Source organism: Salvelinus fontinalis, chromosome 41, assembly GCF_029448725.1.
Source record: "Salvelinus fontinalis isolate EN_2023a chromosome 41, ASM2944872v1, whole genome shotgun sequence".
NCBI lineage: Eukaryota > Metazoa > Chordata > Actinopteri > Salmoniformes > Salmonidae > Salvelinus > Salvelinus fontinalis.
Window position 1 is genome coordinate 19,731,674 of NC_074705.1, and position 16,094 is coordinate 19,747,767.

The window sequence follows — 16,094 nt, forward strand, 5'->3', positions numbered from 1 at the left end:
ATCGATGTAGCGGTCTTTATATGTACCACAGGAGAACCAAGAAATGAAGAGCGACACCACGCCTCTTCTTGACTTTTATGTTGATCTGCAAATGTATTGTGAAAAGACCGGAACACATCAGTCTCCAATGCACCATCTGACAAGTTGTTCTTTCTCTCTGTGTTTTATCAGACTCACACAGTCACATTCATACATAAAGCCATAATGTATAGTATAAAATAATAACCAGTCCTTAATACAAAGAATGTATAATCTTAAGTCTTAGACAATAGAACCATACCTGCAATAGTATTGTGAAAAGACAGGACAGGAACACATCAGTCTCCAATGCACCATCTGACAAGTTGTTCTACACAGGAGCATGAAGAAAGGTAAAACACATATCCTGTCTCACATCCCCAATACATTTCTAGGTGCTTTCAGTGTTGACAGTACCAAAATACAACAACTCATGTACAAAAACACTGCAACACAAACCAGTTACAATGTGAAATCACCTCTATCCCATTCAGACCTAAGAGGGCCAAAACTACATCTCCCATAATGCAACGCCCACACCAGTCAGTAGCTCAGCTAACCATCTGCATCACAGTAAGGCATGCCAGCTAGCAACAGCAACACTTTTTAGCACTCTGTAAACTATATTAATAACAACAATGAAACTCTCAAAGTTACATGTTTCAATAGTCTCACATATGTACAGCATTAACCTCAGGATGTTTCATTTATTTCACATTATGGACTTCTACAAAAGGAGTAATCTGCAACATATACCTTTCTCTCAGTGTTTTCTCAGACTGAGGAGAACGGGAGCTACAGGTAGTACCAGGGTGTTAGTAGGTGACGCAAGCACCCAGATGAAATAAAATACATTTAATGAAACAAAACCCAAAGATGTTAACATCATTCAGCTACTGTAGCTGCCTACCTAACATCAACAGGCAGCACCAGTAGCGCAGCAATTAAAAATAGACACTAAAAGTAAAGTTCCTGGCGATCATAGCGATCTGACTGCCCCCTTCTGTCTGAACTTGGAATATTCATCTACGCGGGTTTGGGCCACTGGCCTCCTGATTGTTCTGTTCTGTGTTGTGTACTATTCTAATAATTTGAAGTTTAATGGAATAACCTTTTTAACTCTCCTACATCGACATAACCTGAAAGGCCGCTCAGCAAGGAAGAAGCCACTGCTCCAAAACTGCCATAAAAAGCCAGACTACAGTTTGCAACTGCACATGGGGACAAAGATTGTACTTTTGGGAGAAATGTCCTCTGGTCTGATGACACAAAAATAGAACTGTTTGGCCATGATGACCATCGTTATTTTTGGAGGAAAAAGGGGGAAGCTTACAAGCCGAAGAACACTATCCCAACCGTGAAGCACGGGGATGGCAGCATCATGTTCACAAAATAGATGCCATCATGAGGATGGAAAATTATGTGGCTATATTGAAGCAAAATCTCAAGACCTCAGTCAGGCAGTTAAAGCTTGGTCGCAAATGGGTCTTCCAAATGGACAATAACCCCAAGCATACTTCCAAAGTTGTGGCAAAATGGCTTAAGGACAGCCAAGTCAAGGTATTGCAGTGGCCATCACAAAGCCCTGACCTCAATCCCATAGAAAATTTGTGGGCAGAACTGAAAAAGCGTGTGTGAGCAAGGAGGCTTACAAACCTGACTCAGTTACACCAGCTCTGTCAGGAGGAATGGGCCACAATTCACCCAACTTATTGTGGGAAGCTTGTGAAAGGCTACCCGAAACGTTTGAACCAAGTTAAACAATTTAAAGGCAATTCTACCAAATACTTATTGAGTGTATGTAAACTTCTGACCCACTGGGAAAGCTGAAATAAATCATCCTCCCTACTATTATTCTGACATTTCACATTCTTAAAATAAAGTGATGATCCTAATTGACCTAATACAGGGAATTTTTACTAGGATTAAAAGTCAGGAATTGTGAAAAACTGGGTTTAAATGTATTTGGCTAAGGTGTATGTAAACTTCCGACTTCAACTGTACAGGCCGGTTCGGACCAGACGTCAGTGGATGTCTATGATTGGTTCAGATTTGGTTCGGACTGGAACAAAAATCTATGTGAGTGGATTTTGAAACCAAGGCCAGTCTGGATGGACCATACCAACAGCAACAACAAAAAAATATGGGGAAAAAATGATGTCAAATGCCTAGTGGGTAAGCACTACTTGTCCTCTTCCAAACCTTCCAAAACAGAGGAGAGCGAAAGAAAGTAAACACAATCATGTTTTTCCTTGTTCAAGAGAGACCAGTGTCAGGAAAACACACACACACACACAATCCATTTCTGGGTCGGTCTGTGTTCGTTTGTTGTAAAGATCCATGCTGCCCTCCAGTGGCAATGAATGCTAAAATAACACTTTTTGAGGAAGTCAAGAAACACCATCATCAGACCACTACATATTTATAGTTGCCCATGAAGGCATTTCAGATTAAAATATTGTGGATATAGAGTCTTCATATTGGGGAAAATGCTTACTTCCTAACTTTGCATTTTGACTTAAGTCACCCATTAAGTCTCCCAAGTTTGCGCATGCTCCGAGGCAATTAAACGTGTTAACCCTCGCAAGGCTGCCGGCCCAAACGGCATCCCTAGACACGTCCTCAGAGCATGCACCATCACACTGCCATATCCCATCTGGACAAAAGGAATACCTATGTAAGAATGCTGTTCATTGACTATAGCTAAGCATTCAACAGCATAGTACCCTCCAAGCTCATCATTAACCTCGAGGCCCAAGGTCTGATCCCTGCCCTGTGCAATTGGGTCCTGGACTTCTTGACGGGTCGCCCCCATGTGGTGAAGGTAGGAAGCAATACCTCCACTTCGCTGATCGTCAACACTGGGGCCCCACAATGGTGCATGCTCAGCCCCCTCCTGTACTTCCTGTTCACCCATGACTACGTGGCCATGCACGCCTCCAACTCAATCATCAAGTTTGCAGACGACACCACAGTAGTAGGCTTGATTACCAACAATGATGAGACAGCCTACAGGGAGGAGGTGAGTGTGGTGTCAGGAAAATAACCTCTCACTCAACATCAACAAAACAAAGGAGATGATCGTGGACTTCAGGAAACAGCAGAGGGGGCACCCCCGATCCACATCGACGGGACACCAATGGAGAAGGTGGAAAGTTCCTCAGCGTACACATCACCGACAAACTGAAATGGTCAACCCACACAGACAGTGTGATGAAGAAGGCTTGTCACCTAAAACCCTCACAAACTTTTATAGATGCACAATTGAGAGTATCCTGTCGTGCTGTATCACCGCCTAGTACAGCAACTGCCCACAACCACAGGGCTCTCCAGTGGGTGGTGTGGTCTGCACAACGCATCACCGGGGGCAAACGACCTGCCCTCTAGGACACCTACAGCACTCGATGTCACAGGAAGGCTAAAAAGATCATCAAGGATAACAACCATCCAAGCCACTGCCTGTTTACCCCGCTATCATCCAGAAATCAAGGTCAGTACAGGTGCATCAAAGCTGGGACTGAGAGAATGAAAAACAGCCTCTATCTCAAGGCCATAAGACTGTTAAATGCCATCATTAGCAGAGAGTGGCTGCAGCCTACATACAGACTTGAAATCATTGGTGACTTTAATAAATGGAACACTAGTCACTTTAATAATGTCACTTTAATAATGTTTACATATCTTGCATGACTCATTTCATTTGTATGTACTGTATTCTATACTCGTCTACTGTATCTCAATCTATGCCGCTCTGACATTGCTCGTTCATATATTTATATATTCATAATTCCATTCCTTTACTTAGATTTGTGTGTATTAGGTATTTGTTGTGAAATTGTTAGATATTACCTGTTAGATATTGCTGCACTGTCAGAACTAGAAGCACAAGCATTTCGCTACACCCGCAATAACATCTGCTTAACACGTGTATGTGACAAATAAAATTGGATTTGAATACATGACTAAGTGAAAATTCATCTTAAAGTGAAAGTTAGGTTTCGCCATGTAGAGAGTAACATCCCCATTGATATCAATACATGACTTAGTAAAAATGCTTCTTATTGGAAGTTATAATTCCTTGACTCAGTGAAAATGTAGCTTTTGTGAAAGTTAGGATTCACCTTGTAGAGTGACACCCTTCCTGAAGGTATGGGGAGGCAGCAACGGGAGGGTAACGCAAATCCAGGTAAGAGTTACAGGCAGTTTCCAGGAGGTCAGAGGTCACAGATAGGGAGGGCCATGGGCATAGGTTGAGCAGGATTAGTGACACGACCAGGTGGGCTCAACTCAAGCCATGCACATCATCACTTTAAAAAAAAAAAAATTATATATATTTTTTTATTTAAATTTTATCCCATTTTCTCCCCAATTTTCGTGGTATCCAATCGCTAGTAATTACTACCTTGTCTCATCGCTACAACTCCCGTACGGGCACGGGAGAGACGAAGGTCGAAAGCCATGCGTCCTCCGAAGCACAACCCAACCAGCCGTACTGCTTCTTAACACAGCGCGCCTCCAACCCGGAAGCCAGCCGCACCAATGTGTCGGAGGAAACACCGTGTACCTGGCCCCCCTTGGTTGGCGCGCACTGCGCCCGGCCCGCCACAGGAGTCGCTGGAGCGCGATGAGACAAGGATATCCCTACCGGCCAAACCCTCCCTACCCCGGACGACGCTATGCCAATTGTGCGTTGCCCCACGGACCTCCCGGTCGCGGCCGGCTGTGACAGAGCCTGGGCGCGAACCCAGAGACTCTGGTGGCGCAGTTAGCGCTGCGATGCAGTGCCCTAGACCACTGCGCCACCCGGGAGGCCCACATCATCACTTTTCATTGAACAGCTCATGGCACACAGAAATGTATGAAAAGGGCCTATAGAGCCACCCAATCCTAACACTAGCGCCTTCGTGGCCACATCTGAGCAGCACATCTGAGCCTAGGCCTGCAGTCTGTTATTGGTGTTCGGCCCATCTATGCCACGCCTCCAACACGCAGCCTCCATTTGGTGTGTTTGGGCCCCTATTAATCCTTGGCTCTCTTTGAGATTAAAAACAAGTTTGATTTATCACTCACCACTTGCAAAAATGACATGTTTTTACGGCCCTGTTTTTATTGGTCCCGGTTGTGTCTGTAATTCAGAGCGAAGGAGATCGTTAACGAGTTAAACAGCACATGTAATGTTCTGAGGCAATATGGCTGAGTATTCTAGCTCTATACACTAGCTCTGGTCCAGGGTGTTACCGTTAAATGTCACACTTGCTGATTGACATCTATGTTTGATTCAGATATGGTCTGGTCGGAATTGATTTAGCCCAAACATAGGCGTCTATAATTGGTTCAGATTTGGTCCGGACCAATCATATCTGAACCAATCATAGACATCTATGTTTCACAAGTTTGGACAGCACAGTACAGTAGAGCACAGCAGAGTGCAGTACATTACAGTACAGTAAAGAAAAGTACAGTATATTAAAGTACAGTACAGTAGCACAGTAGAGTACAGTAGAGTACAGTAAATAAAAGTAACCCACTTTAATGTACCCTACTCTACTGAACTAAACTGTACTGTAGTCTACTGTATTAAACTCTACTGTCCTGTACTGTACTCTAGTCTACTGTACCATAATGTGATGTCAGAACTTGTGAAACATAGACTAGACATCCATGATTAGTTCAGAATTGGATCTGATCCCCACCGACCAAATGTGTACTTGTTTGAGGGGCGGAGCTTATCAGAATAATTACCACCATGCTTTGCAAGTGTTTGGTTTTTACATTTACATTTTGGTTATTCAGCAGATGTGACTTACAGTCAGTGCATTCAACTAAGGTAGATTAACAACAACATATCACAGCCATAGCAAGAAAATAAAAAGATGTAACCGTTACTGAGAATTATATTGTAGTTGAAGTGGTATGTTGCTTTATTCTATAGTTTGGCTTACTTTAAACATCATTGTGGCCTGTTTCAAAGCTTTTGAAAAGGTTAATATAAGTGCATGTGACAGATCGGAGCAATAATAAATATCTGTGTTCAATCTTCCGTTTCTGCTTTCCTATAAGAGGCTTGTAAAATTATTATTGTGACATAAGGTCTACTTATTTGAGAACATACGTGCAGTTAAAATTTGTCTATAGATGTATTTTCAACGTCTGTAAATGACATATTTTCGACGTCTGGAAAATACGTATTTTCAGCTTTCGTTCAGCACCTAAAATGCACTTGATTTCATCGTCCGGGAAATACGTAGTGTTTTCAACGTCCTGAAAATACGTATTTTCAACATCCGTAAAATACATATAAAATAGATACATACAGTCAACGTCTGTAAAATAAGTATTTTACCTTTCATTCAGCACCTAAAATGCACCTGACGTCAATGCCTGGAAAAGACGTCGAAAATACACATTTTCAATGTAATTTTGCTTACTGGGATAGGCCTATTTCATTCATATAGAAAGGGGAATGCTTGAAAGTAGTATCTTTTCAGAATTTTCTGGTTTACTGAAGTAGTAGCCTAGGCCTCTGTCCCAAATGTCACCCTATTCCATTTAGTGCACTACTTTTGAGCAGGGCCTACTGTATGAGTAGAATAGGGTGCCATGTGGTATGCAGCAGCAGGACAGTGTTAACAAGGATGATCCCACAACCCGCCTGGTGCCTTCATGTCTGGTTATGGCGTGTAAACCCAACACTCTGGATGCATTAATATTACCATTCTCTTTGGTTGTTAACCAACCCACATAAAACATAATGGCCATATGACACGCAGACTTGATATATACACGCAGACTTGAGGCTTCTGCTGATGTCCATCAGTACTGTTAGTTGACTCATTCGAATCTTACAGTTCACTTATTTTTAAAAATCTCCCATCGACACAGTCTCTCATTAATGATGTACTATATGTTCAAATTAGCACAATGTTTTTATGTACTAATAACACAGACTCAAACTCGTCGAACTCCAATGCCACGACCGTTCTGAATCTCCCATCATTATTGTTGCAACAGTGTGCTAATCAGAACGACAATTCCCACAATGCAATGCAACAACCGGAACCAGGAAAACATCTAGTTAGTTACACGTGCGCCTCTTCATCGGCTTCAAACAAACGTATCATACTAAAAGCTTCAGGTAAATATAACTTGCAGCTATGTAATTTAACAATAAACATTTGATCTAACATTGTCACTTAGTGTCGTTGAATTTGGCATGTACATGCATTACATAGTGATAATGCAATATCTTTGAAAAACTCATTCTCGCAACCTAGCTAGCTAACGGGTAATTCAGCTCTCATCATCAAATTGGTCTTCGCGGACTAATGCTGTGTTCAGAACAACTCTGAAACTCCGTCTTCCGAGCGTTCACGACAAATGGGAAATCGGAAAAAACGAGAGACAACTGGGGGAAATCTTTTGAACTGCCGACTTTCCGACCTGAAGTTCACTGAGTCATAATTTAATGTCGTATTTTTCCGAGTTCCGAGTTGTCTTGAACGCACCAATAACACCGGTATAGACATATTTTTTAAATAATTTAACCAAGACATACACCAAAGTGTTTCCAATGGGAAGAAATGAGTCAGTGGGCCAAACTGGAGTAGGCTCCTATTGGCGCATTCATGCACACATCTGCATTTTCCCGTTAGAGAACACCTACAATGTGAAGTACATGTGTGCAATAACACAATTCGCCTTTGCGCTCCTTTTTAAACAACGCGAATTTAAAACGTTTACAAAGGTATGACGTTTACAAAACTTAGTCCACTCAGTTCATAGCATATTTTAGTTTTGGGGACAGAAAACTGTATTGAGATCAAATGTTTAATCGATGGTAGTGAGTGGAAACGCCAAGCGGTGAAATGTCTCATTGTTCTATTTGTGGTATAGAGCTCACCAGCTCGTAGTCCTAATTACTTCTGGGTTCTTCATCCCAATGGGAACATTTTTATTAAATTGTTGCGTGTTGTTTATCTTTTTGTTCAGTGTAGGTCTATGCCCCACAACTACTTATATAGGTCCATGCACCACAGCATCGTGCTTAGCAGTTTATGAACGTGAAAGTTGTTTATGAGTGTATAATGGTCATCAGACATCGTAAATGGCACCCAGAAAATATACTTTTCTTAGCCTAATCCTTTTGTTTTTCCACACTTTTACATGGCTGCAGGCGTTTGGTGCAGTTAAAATACTGCTTGTTAAAATGTCGAACATATGTGAATATACTGTCATGAATTTTTAACAGCTTCATGAAATGTTGCAAACTTCTGTTGAACCCAGTCATTGGTGTGTTTCCTAAAAAACATTTATGCCATTGGCCAGTGGTCTCAGAAATATGGCCACCCAAGGCGCTGTTTGGGTTCATTTAGTGCAGTTGTTATTTCTTCCTATGACCATCCAATAACCCCTTGACCTCTACCAAGTTGTCTGAAATCTATCCTGTCTCAGAGTTCCAGCACTTTGTATCAACCTTAGGATGACACACATTTACCTAATAGTTCTGTGTGTGTCCATCTCTGTACAGCTTCTAGTCGAGCACATCACTGTCCCCTGCCTGACGTCCTGTGTGTGTAAGTCAGTGGGCCAGATGTCCTTTCCCACCCCGTTGTACTCCCATGCGGGCCGCAGGCCTTTCACTGACGTGTACGAGCCAGCCGAGGACTCCTTCCTCTTGATAGATGCCCTTGAGCAGGATGCTGACAGACTGAAGAAAATTAGGTGAGCAGCTCGTCACAACACCTGGGTTGTATTCATTAGTGCTTATGTAGCAAAAGATTTTGCAACAAAAACAAGTTTCTTATTGGACAAGTTCAGGTAGCCCGGCCCCGTTTTGATCCGTTTGGTATCTAGTGAAATGACCCTTGGTTGTGTTCATTAGTTACCAAACAGAAGAAGACACTGAAAAGGGAGGAACTCCCTGGACTGGTCCAATAAGATTTTTTGCTTTCTGTTGCAAAACTTCTTTAAAGGTTTTCTGTTGCGTGCCCTAATGAACACCACCCTGATAACTGTTACTGGTCAACAATACCGTTCCTGACCTTTGACCCTCTTCTCCAGCCCCTCTGTGTGTCTAGAGGTGGGCAGTGGCTCTGGGGTGGTGTCCGCCTTTCTGGCATCCGTGATCGGACCTACAGCTCTATACCTGTGAGTAGGGGTGTGTGTGAGAGACTGACTGTGTTTGTTAGGATGTGCTTTAGTAACATGCCTATATCTGTGTTTAGGACGTTTTGTAAAAAGAACTGTCTAGAGGGCTTGTGACTCGTATGTGTGTTTTAACTGATGTGTTTGACTTATTGTGTGTGTGTGTCCTCCCCAGCTGTACGGACGTGAACCCCGCAGCAGCCCAATGCACTCTGGAGACGTCTCGCTGTAACGGCGTTAGTCTGCAACCCATCATCACTGACTTGGTGAGACACACACACTAGGGATGTGCATCTTTCTCTGTCAAGAGTATTCGATACGTAGCTAGATACATGGGATACGATACAGGAATGATCCGTTTTGCTTTGAAGCGATTCGGTTTGATTAGAGGAACGAATGAATGCGATTAGGTTTGATGCCATTCACCCTAACAATGGGAGTCGTTGTCCACGAAGCGGCATGGCGGGCTGTCTAGCTCCCGCCTATCCTTTCTTTGGATTGGTGGATACATTTCATTATTGTAATCAGTTTTTGAATATTCGATGAGGGTTGTTGAAGTCAACCATCTGTATTCAATGGAGAGAGATGCTATGAATTCATGTCATGAATATGCATAGCCATCTTGAGACAACTCTGATATAAAGTGTTCTTTCTCAAAGTTGCCAGGATTTCACGTGACCTACTTATATAAATACACTCGTAACAACTTAAGCATTGCGAAACTTCTATTTGATCGAATAAGCCATATATTTTGGGGTTGACCAAATTTGACACTCATTGACCCCCATACAAAACACCACCTGCTGGAGGGAAACAGATTTTCCACTGAGTTGGACCTCTTCATCTCTGATATAGGTGCCTGAGCTGAGCCATAAGGGAAACTGGACATCTACCACCCCACTATCAGACAAGGGGGGGCAATTTTAGCTTTTTTGTTTTGTTTCAACTGCTAGCTGAGGGAAGACGATGCTCCTACTAGTCAGACTCAATCTCACAGGCACAGACTCTAGTCATGTAACCACAGTAACCTCATAGCCCTTAAAGGGACAGGTGAAAATTTGTCTCATCTGTGATGTTTTGGTTTAAAGACTCGGGTCACAAAAAATGCAATGAAATTAAACAATATACCACATTACTTCTTACTAGTAAAACTTTTGTTTTAGAAACATTACAAAGCATGCTCGTCAGTTTTTTTGGTGTTTTGTTGGTGTAATTTTTCTGAGAAAAAAACTAAAATATACCAATTTTGGTTGGTAAAAAATCTAAGAGGTGCTGGTAGATTTTTAAATCTACCTGTCACATTTGCTGGTGGACCAACATGTACATTTTAGGCCCTGGGCCTGCTGCTGCTGACTATGTTGAGTCTCATAGCAAAGGGTCTGAATACATACTAAGGTATGTTTTAAAATTTTTATAAATTAGCAAAAATGTCTAAACCTGTATTTTGCTTTGTCATTATGGGGCATTATGTTGTCATTATGGGGTAGATTGATGAAAACATTTTATTTAATCCGTTTTAGAATAATGTTGTAATGTAACAAAATGTGGAAAAAGGAAAGTCTGAATACCCACTGTACACTGATTGTTAAAAGCAAAACTATCTAAACTATTGCTGATGGTGAACCTGAACAATCTAAATAAAATATAATGTAGCCTAAGCAGCAGGTAGGCTATATATCCAGATCAGCAGGTAGGCTATATATCCAGATCAGCAGGTAGGCTATATATCCAGATCAGCAGGTAGGCTATATATCCAGATCAGCAGGTAGGCTATATATCCAGATCAGCAGGTAGGCTATATATCCAGATCAGCAGGTAGGCTATATATCCAGATGAGTCGTGTCACAGGCGATTGCTTAGGCGACTTTATTCCGGTAAAACAATTTTGAACAGCGCATTTGATAACCAATGTAATCTGCTTTATTATTGTCATTGCTCAACTAATGACGCCTGATGTTGCGCAAGCTATTTTTCCAAACATTTGAATGCTGAAGGTGATGCGCAGCCTACCTCTCGTTGGACAGCGTGTGAAGCAGCACACAATGTGCAGTTTGACTAGGCTACTCGTATTGCCTGTTGTGCGCCATGCAAAAATGACTTGTAGAACTGTCAACACGGTTACATGCTTTGTTCCACACTGAAGGAGAGGACGAGAGATATTGTCAGAAGGTAAAAATAAGTTACCCGGCGATTCATACCGTTTGAAATGATATTCTGACCGATGCATGCTACATTTGGAACAGTTTGGGGCCCCGCAGACCGATGCATTCGCATCTTAAACATTTGAACCAGGCACACACAGGTCTGATGAGAAAGACCCACACACTTCCTTTCCATTTGTTCACCCCAACTTCACATCTGTCCTTCTCTGTTTTAGGTGGACTCTCTCTTGCCACGGTTGTGTGGAAAAGTGGACGTTCTTTTTTTCAACCCTCCTTATGTCGTCACACCATCAGAAGAGGTAGAAAACTAAACTAGTGTTTGGTTGTTCTCCGTACCACAGTGACGGAATTGTGTTTTATAGTATGCGTGTTTGTATACCGCAACAAAGTGCGTGTATGTTTTGTCAGGTGGGTAGCCAGGGCATCGAGGCAGCCTGGGCTGGTGGGAGGTGGGGCCGAGAGGTGATGGACAGGTTCTTCCCGCTGCTTCCAAAGCTACTGTCCAATCAGGGATTGTTTTACCTGGTCACTGTGGCAGAGAACAACCCAGGTGAGCCTCCCACTTCCATTCTCTTTTGACTTCTTGGTTTATATTTACTCAGTCTACATTGATAAATGACATACGGCCGGCCTGATGTTATTTGGCACTGATGCATTTTTTGCTATCTTTGTGAAAAAAGCAGTCTACCCTGTATAGCTTGTTTAGGTCCAGGGTTAGAATACCACTCCTTGGATTGTTTTGTCATTTGTGCAGAATGAGTGACACTGACTGAAGTATGTAGGTGGGATCATTAACATTTAATTACCACAACCTTGGTCTTTGCAACAACAAAAAAGACAGTTCCTCCCTGTTTCAGTTTGTTTGCTTCCATTTGATACCTAATGAACACTACCCTACTGTAACCTCTTTCTTCCACCAGAGGAGATCACCACTCTGCTGAGGAAGTTTGGCCTGCAGGGGGCGCCTTGTCTGTCCCGACGAACTGGTCCAGAGAGCCTGTCTGTTCTGCGCTTCCAAAGAACAACGTGATCCTCCCTGTCCCACAGAGGAGACCATGAACCTGCTGCTCCGACCACAGCGGTTTCAGCTCCATCTCAACAACCATGAGTGGTCACCTGAACTTTAACATAAATTGAGTGAAAGCCACCGTGGGTTCATGGGAGCATTGGTCAAATAAGTGACCATGTCTCAAGACTTTAACCCAATGCACTATACAAAGGCTAACAGGTTGTCCATGCTAAGGAGTGTTTAAGTTTCCGTGAACCTGTTTGTTTCGGGAGAGGATCCAGTCAGTGTCAGTATTGAAGATATGTTGTACAGGTGCAGGTAGAATTGACATGCTGACTACACCGGGCATGCGTAGGTTGATTTTTTTTCATCCACACCAGACGCCATAAGGAGACGCAGGTTAAAATATCTAAACGAAGTCTGAACCAACTATATTAATTTGGGGACAGGTTGAAACATTTATGGACATTTAGCTACCTTGCTATTGCTAGCTGATTTGTCCTGGGATGTAATTAAACATTGGGTTGTTATTTTACCTGAAAAGCACAAGATACTTTTTTTTTCCTGGATCTTAGTAGAATTCTGACCCATTTGAGTCACACACAATCCAGATAAAAGGGGAAACCTAGTTAGTTAAGTAATCTCTCCTTCAGTCTTCTGTGGACTTTATATGGTGGTTGGCCACCAACTTTAAGGTGCATTACCACCACCAACTGGACTGGTGTGGACCTCAGTTCAGCTTTCACTCACTCACATGGGTATATGCTCCTAAAAACCAATGAGGAGATGGGAGAGGCGGGACTTGCAGTGCGTCACGTGTCAAAAATAGTTATATTTTAGTGCCTAGCTGCGCAGACGCTCGTGAACAGTTTGGATGAAATGATTGATTAACGTGTACATTTATTTTGCAACGCAAGCGGTGTGGTCAGCAAGTGACTGACCCAAAGATTGTCTTTGGACTCATTTCATCTTAGGGCTCGATTCAATCCATAGCGCTTAAGATCGGCTATATACCGCAGTTGAAATGTAGAGATAATTTCCCGATTGAGGCAACATGCAGCGTTTACTGTGAGTGGACGCAGTCCCGCGTACATGGGAACATTGCCTTTTAAATGTCATATTCAGCGCTACGGATTGAATCGAGCCTTTAGTTGATTGCAACAATGTGGTTTCCACAATCCTACCTGGGATGCCGACTGCAGTTTTAAAGGTATATTTTGTTATTTTATGCTCTTTTGGATCGAGGGGAGACGGGTGAATGAGTTCTGCTGAAATAACATGGGCTGGATTCAAACACATGCTGCAACGGAGGCAGCAGTTTAGACCAAGTTTAGACTCAGGCTGCTTACCATTTGGGACAAAAAGTGTTCCTGTCTGCTTAACAGTGTGGCTCTCCCATAGTCAACAATGCAGTAGCATCTGTTCTGCTTAGTTTGACTTGAATTGAACAATAAAATAAAAAAAAGTGGGGTGTCTTGCTTCCTCTTCAGTCTCTGGTTTAGACTGCTACGCCACCCTAGGCCACTCGAAATGCAGTTTTGTGGGTATGAAAGTTTTTAGTAAAATAAGTTGTTTAAAATAGATATGATCAACTATCAGTTTATCAAGGTATACAATTTGTTGATGTAGTTAAATAGCCCCTGTGTTACTCTGTAACATGATGTTCAAATGTTATGTGCATACTTCATGTTTGAGCAGAGTTGAAATTGGCAGGGTTTATGGTGAATGGGTCCTCTACGAACGTTGGAGTAATTGCCTTTAGTCGACAGTAACATTGAAGGTTACCTTTATTTTGATAAAGGGCACCAACAACATTCAAACGTGACCTAGGCACTGGGATAGGGACTAGTCCACAGTGCCAACAGGGGGAAGGGCACCAATGTCAAACATTATTAAAGCTCCTCAGTCAATTAGAACGTGATTAGATGTAATTCGTTTGGAAGGTTGGAAAACAACAAAAGGTTGCACCCGGGAGTTGAACTGGGGATCTTGCGGGTTGCGTGTAATGATTTTTTAAACTAGTTTTCATTGGGAAGGTGGATAAAGCAATCACTTTTGCATGTGAAAACGCAGAATCTTACTCATTACTCCACGTGCTCGTTGAACATCTCATTACAAAATCATGGGTATTAACATGGAGATGGTTCCCCCCTTTGCTGCTCTAACAGCCTCCACTCTTATGGGGAGGATTTCCACTAGATGTCGGAACATTACTGCAGTCTAATTTAGCATTAATGAGGTCGGACACTGATGTTGGGCAATTAGGCCTGAACCGCAGTCAGTGATCCAATTCATCCCTAAGGTGTTCGATGGCGTTGACGTCAGGGCTCTGTGCAAGCCGGTCAAGTTCTTCCACACCGATCTTGACACACCATTTCATACCAGTCATCCAACAGATTCCCATTCATAGCGACACACAGAAGCATCCAGGGTCAATGCCCTGCTCAAGGGCACGTTGACAGATCTCCCACCAGGCCAAAAAAACATGAACCCGAACCCTCCAAGATCCCTCCACAGTTCCCCAATAGCTGTCCCTCAACCATTCAAGACCCCTCCCACAGCCCCCCCAAGAAAAATTAAATGAATTCCACTCCCCCAAGAAACCCCCAATGCACTAAAGAGAAAAAATGAAAACAAACATGCACATTTTTTTTAAACAAAATACATGTTAAAAATAGGACATCAAGGACAACTAAAATCATAACAGCAATGCTAACTGTATGTTTGTGTGCATGTCTGGCACTATTACATGTATATGTGTGTTCTTGTATGTGTTTATTTGAATGAGTGTGTATATGCATGTGTACAAACACTTGCACGACATCAGCCTCAGGCAAACCGGCATTAGCTGTAAAAACACTGCCCCTCAGTGTCATTAAAATGTACTTTTTTGAAACCTTTTCTCCCACACAGCAACTCCACATCCCAACCCATCCCATTGCTCTCTGCTGGTCACCCACATCTTTCAACTATTCTGTGATGTTTAATGTACAATTTCAATCTATCTAATCAAATCCACAGACTGCAAGTTGAAGATAAATATTGTTACTAAGAGTATTAGTAATTGACTGACCCGGTCTCGCCAGATCTCCTAACTACTATTTCTAGGGTCAATTTTAGATCAATGCTATGCATTTTCAGCCATTCCTGAACCTGGGACCAGAAACCGGCTACATGAGGGCAATACCAAAATAAATGGTCTATTGATTCTGTATCCTCACAACAAAATCTGCAGGGCATCAATGATTTTATGCCACAGGAATTCTATATAATAATTTTTGCTGAAAAGCGCAAAGTCTTGAATCTTGCGTTTTATATATCAACTCATACACCCTGCACCATGGAATCAGTACATCAAAACTCTTCCCAACTGTTTTGCAATCTGTATGGCACAGTTGTCAACATCCTGGTCCTCAAATGAAACTGGTATACTTTCCTATTTATGCTATTTTTATTCCTCTGCCAGTTTTGAGCCTTTATATTGGGCAGACAGACCAGTTCCCTACCTCCTCCCGCTGTCACCTGCCTCCATTTTTGGGGTAATGCTGTAATCAATTGGTTGTACTCTTGGATTGAGCAGACCTTCCTGTACAATTCTGATAACTCCACCATTCCAATTTACATGATCATTTAAGAACAAAATACTATTTTCAAACATCTTTCCCATAAATACAGGTATTTTATCAACCAGCACATTTGAGTTCAGCCATAATATTTGTTCCATCTTTTCAATGGGATGAAATTGAAACCAGCTCTGCAGT

At 42.3% G+C, this 16,094-nt stretch overlaps 1 protein-coding gene across 1 annotated transcript; it reads left to right on the plus strand.

The window, feature by feature from the left end:
• Positions 1 to 7,063: 7,063 nt before the first annotated feature.
• On the plus strand, positions 7,064 to 13,802 carry n6amt1 (N-6 adenine-specific DNA methyltransferase 1). Its single transcript, XM_055907927.1, has 7 exons — positions 7,064 to 7,153; positions 8,546 to 8,739; positions 9,079 to 9,165; positions 9,338 to 9,428; positions 11,540 to 11,623; positions 11,733 to 11,874; positions 12,245 to 13,802. Exons 2-7 carry the CDS (start codon positions 8,609 to 8,611, stop codon positions 12,352 to 12,354), a joined length of 645 nt encoding a protein of 214 aa, XP_055763902.1. The 5' UTR covers positions 7,064 to 7,153; positions 8,546 to 8,608; the 3' UTR covers positions 12,355 to 13,802.
• The last annotated feature ends 2,292 nt before the right edge of the window (positions 13,803 to 16,094 follow it).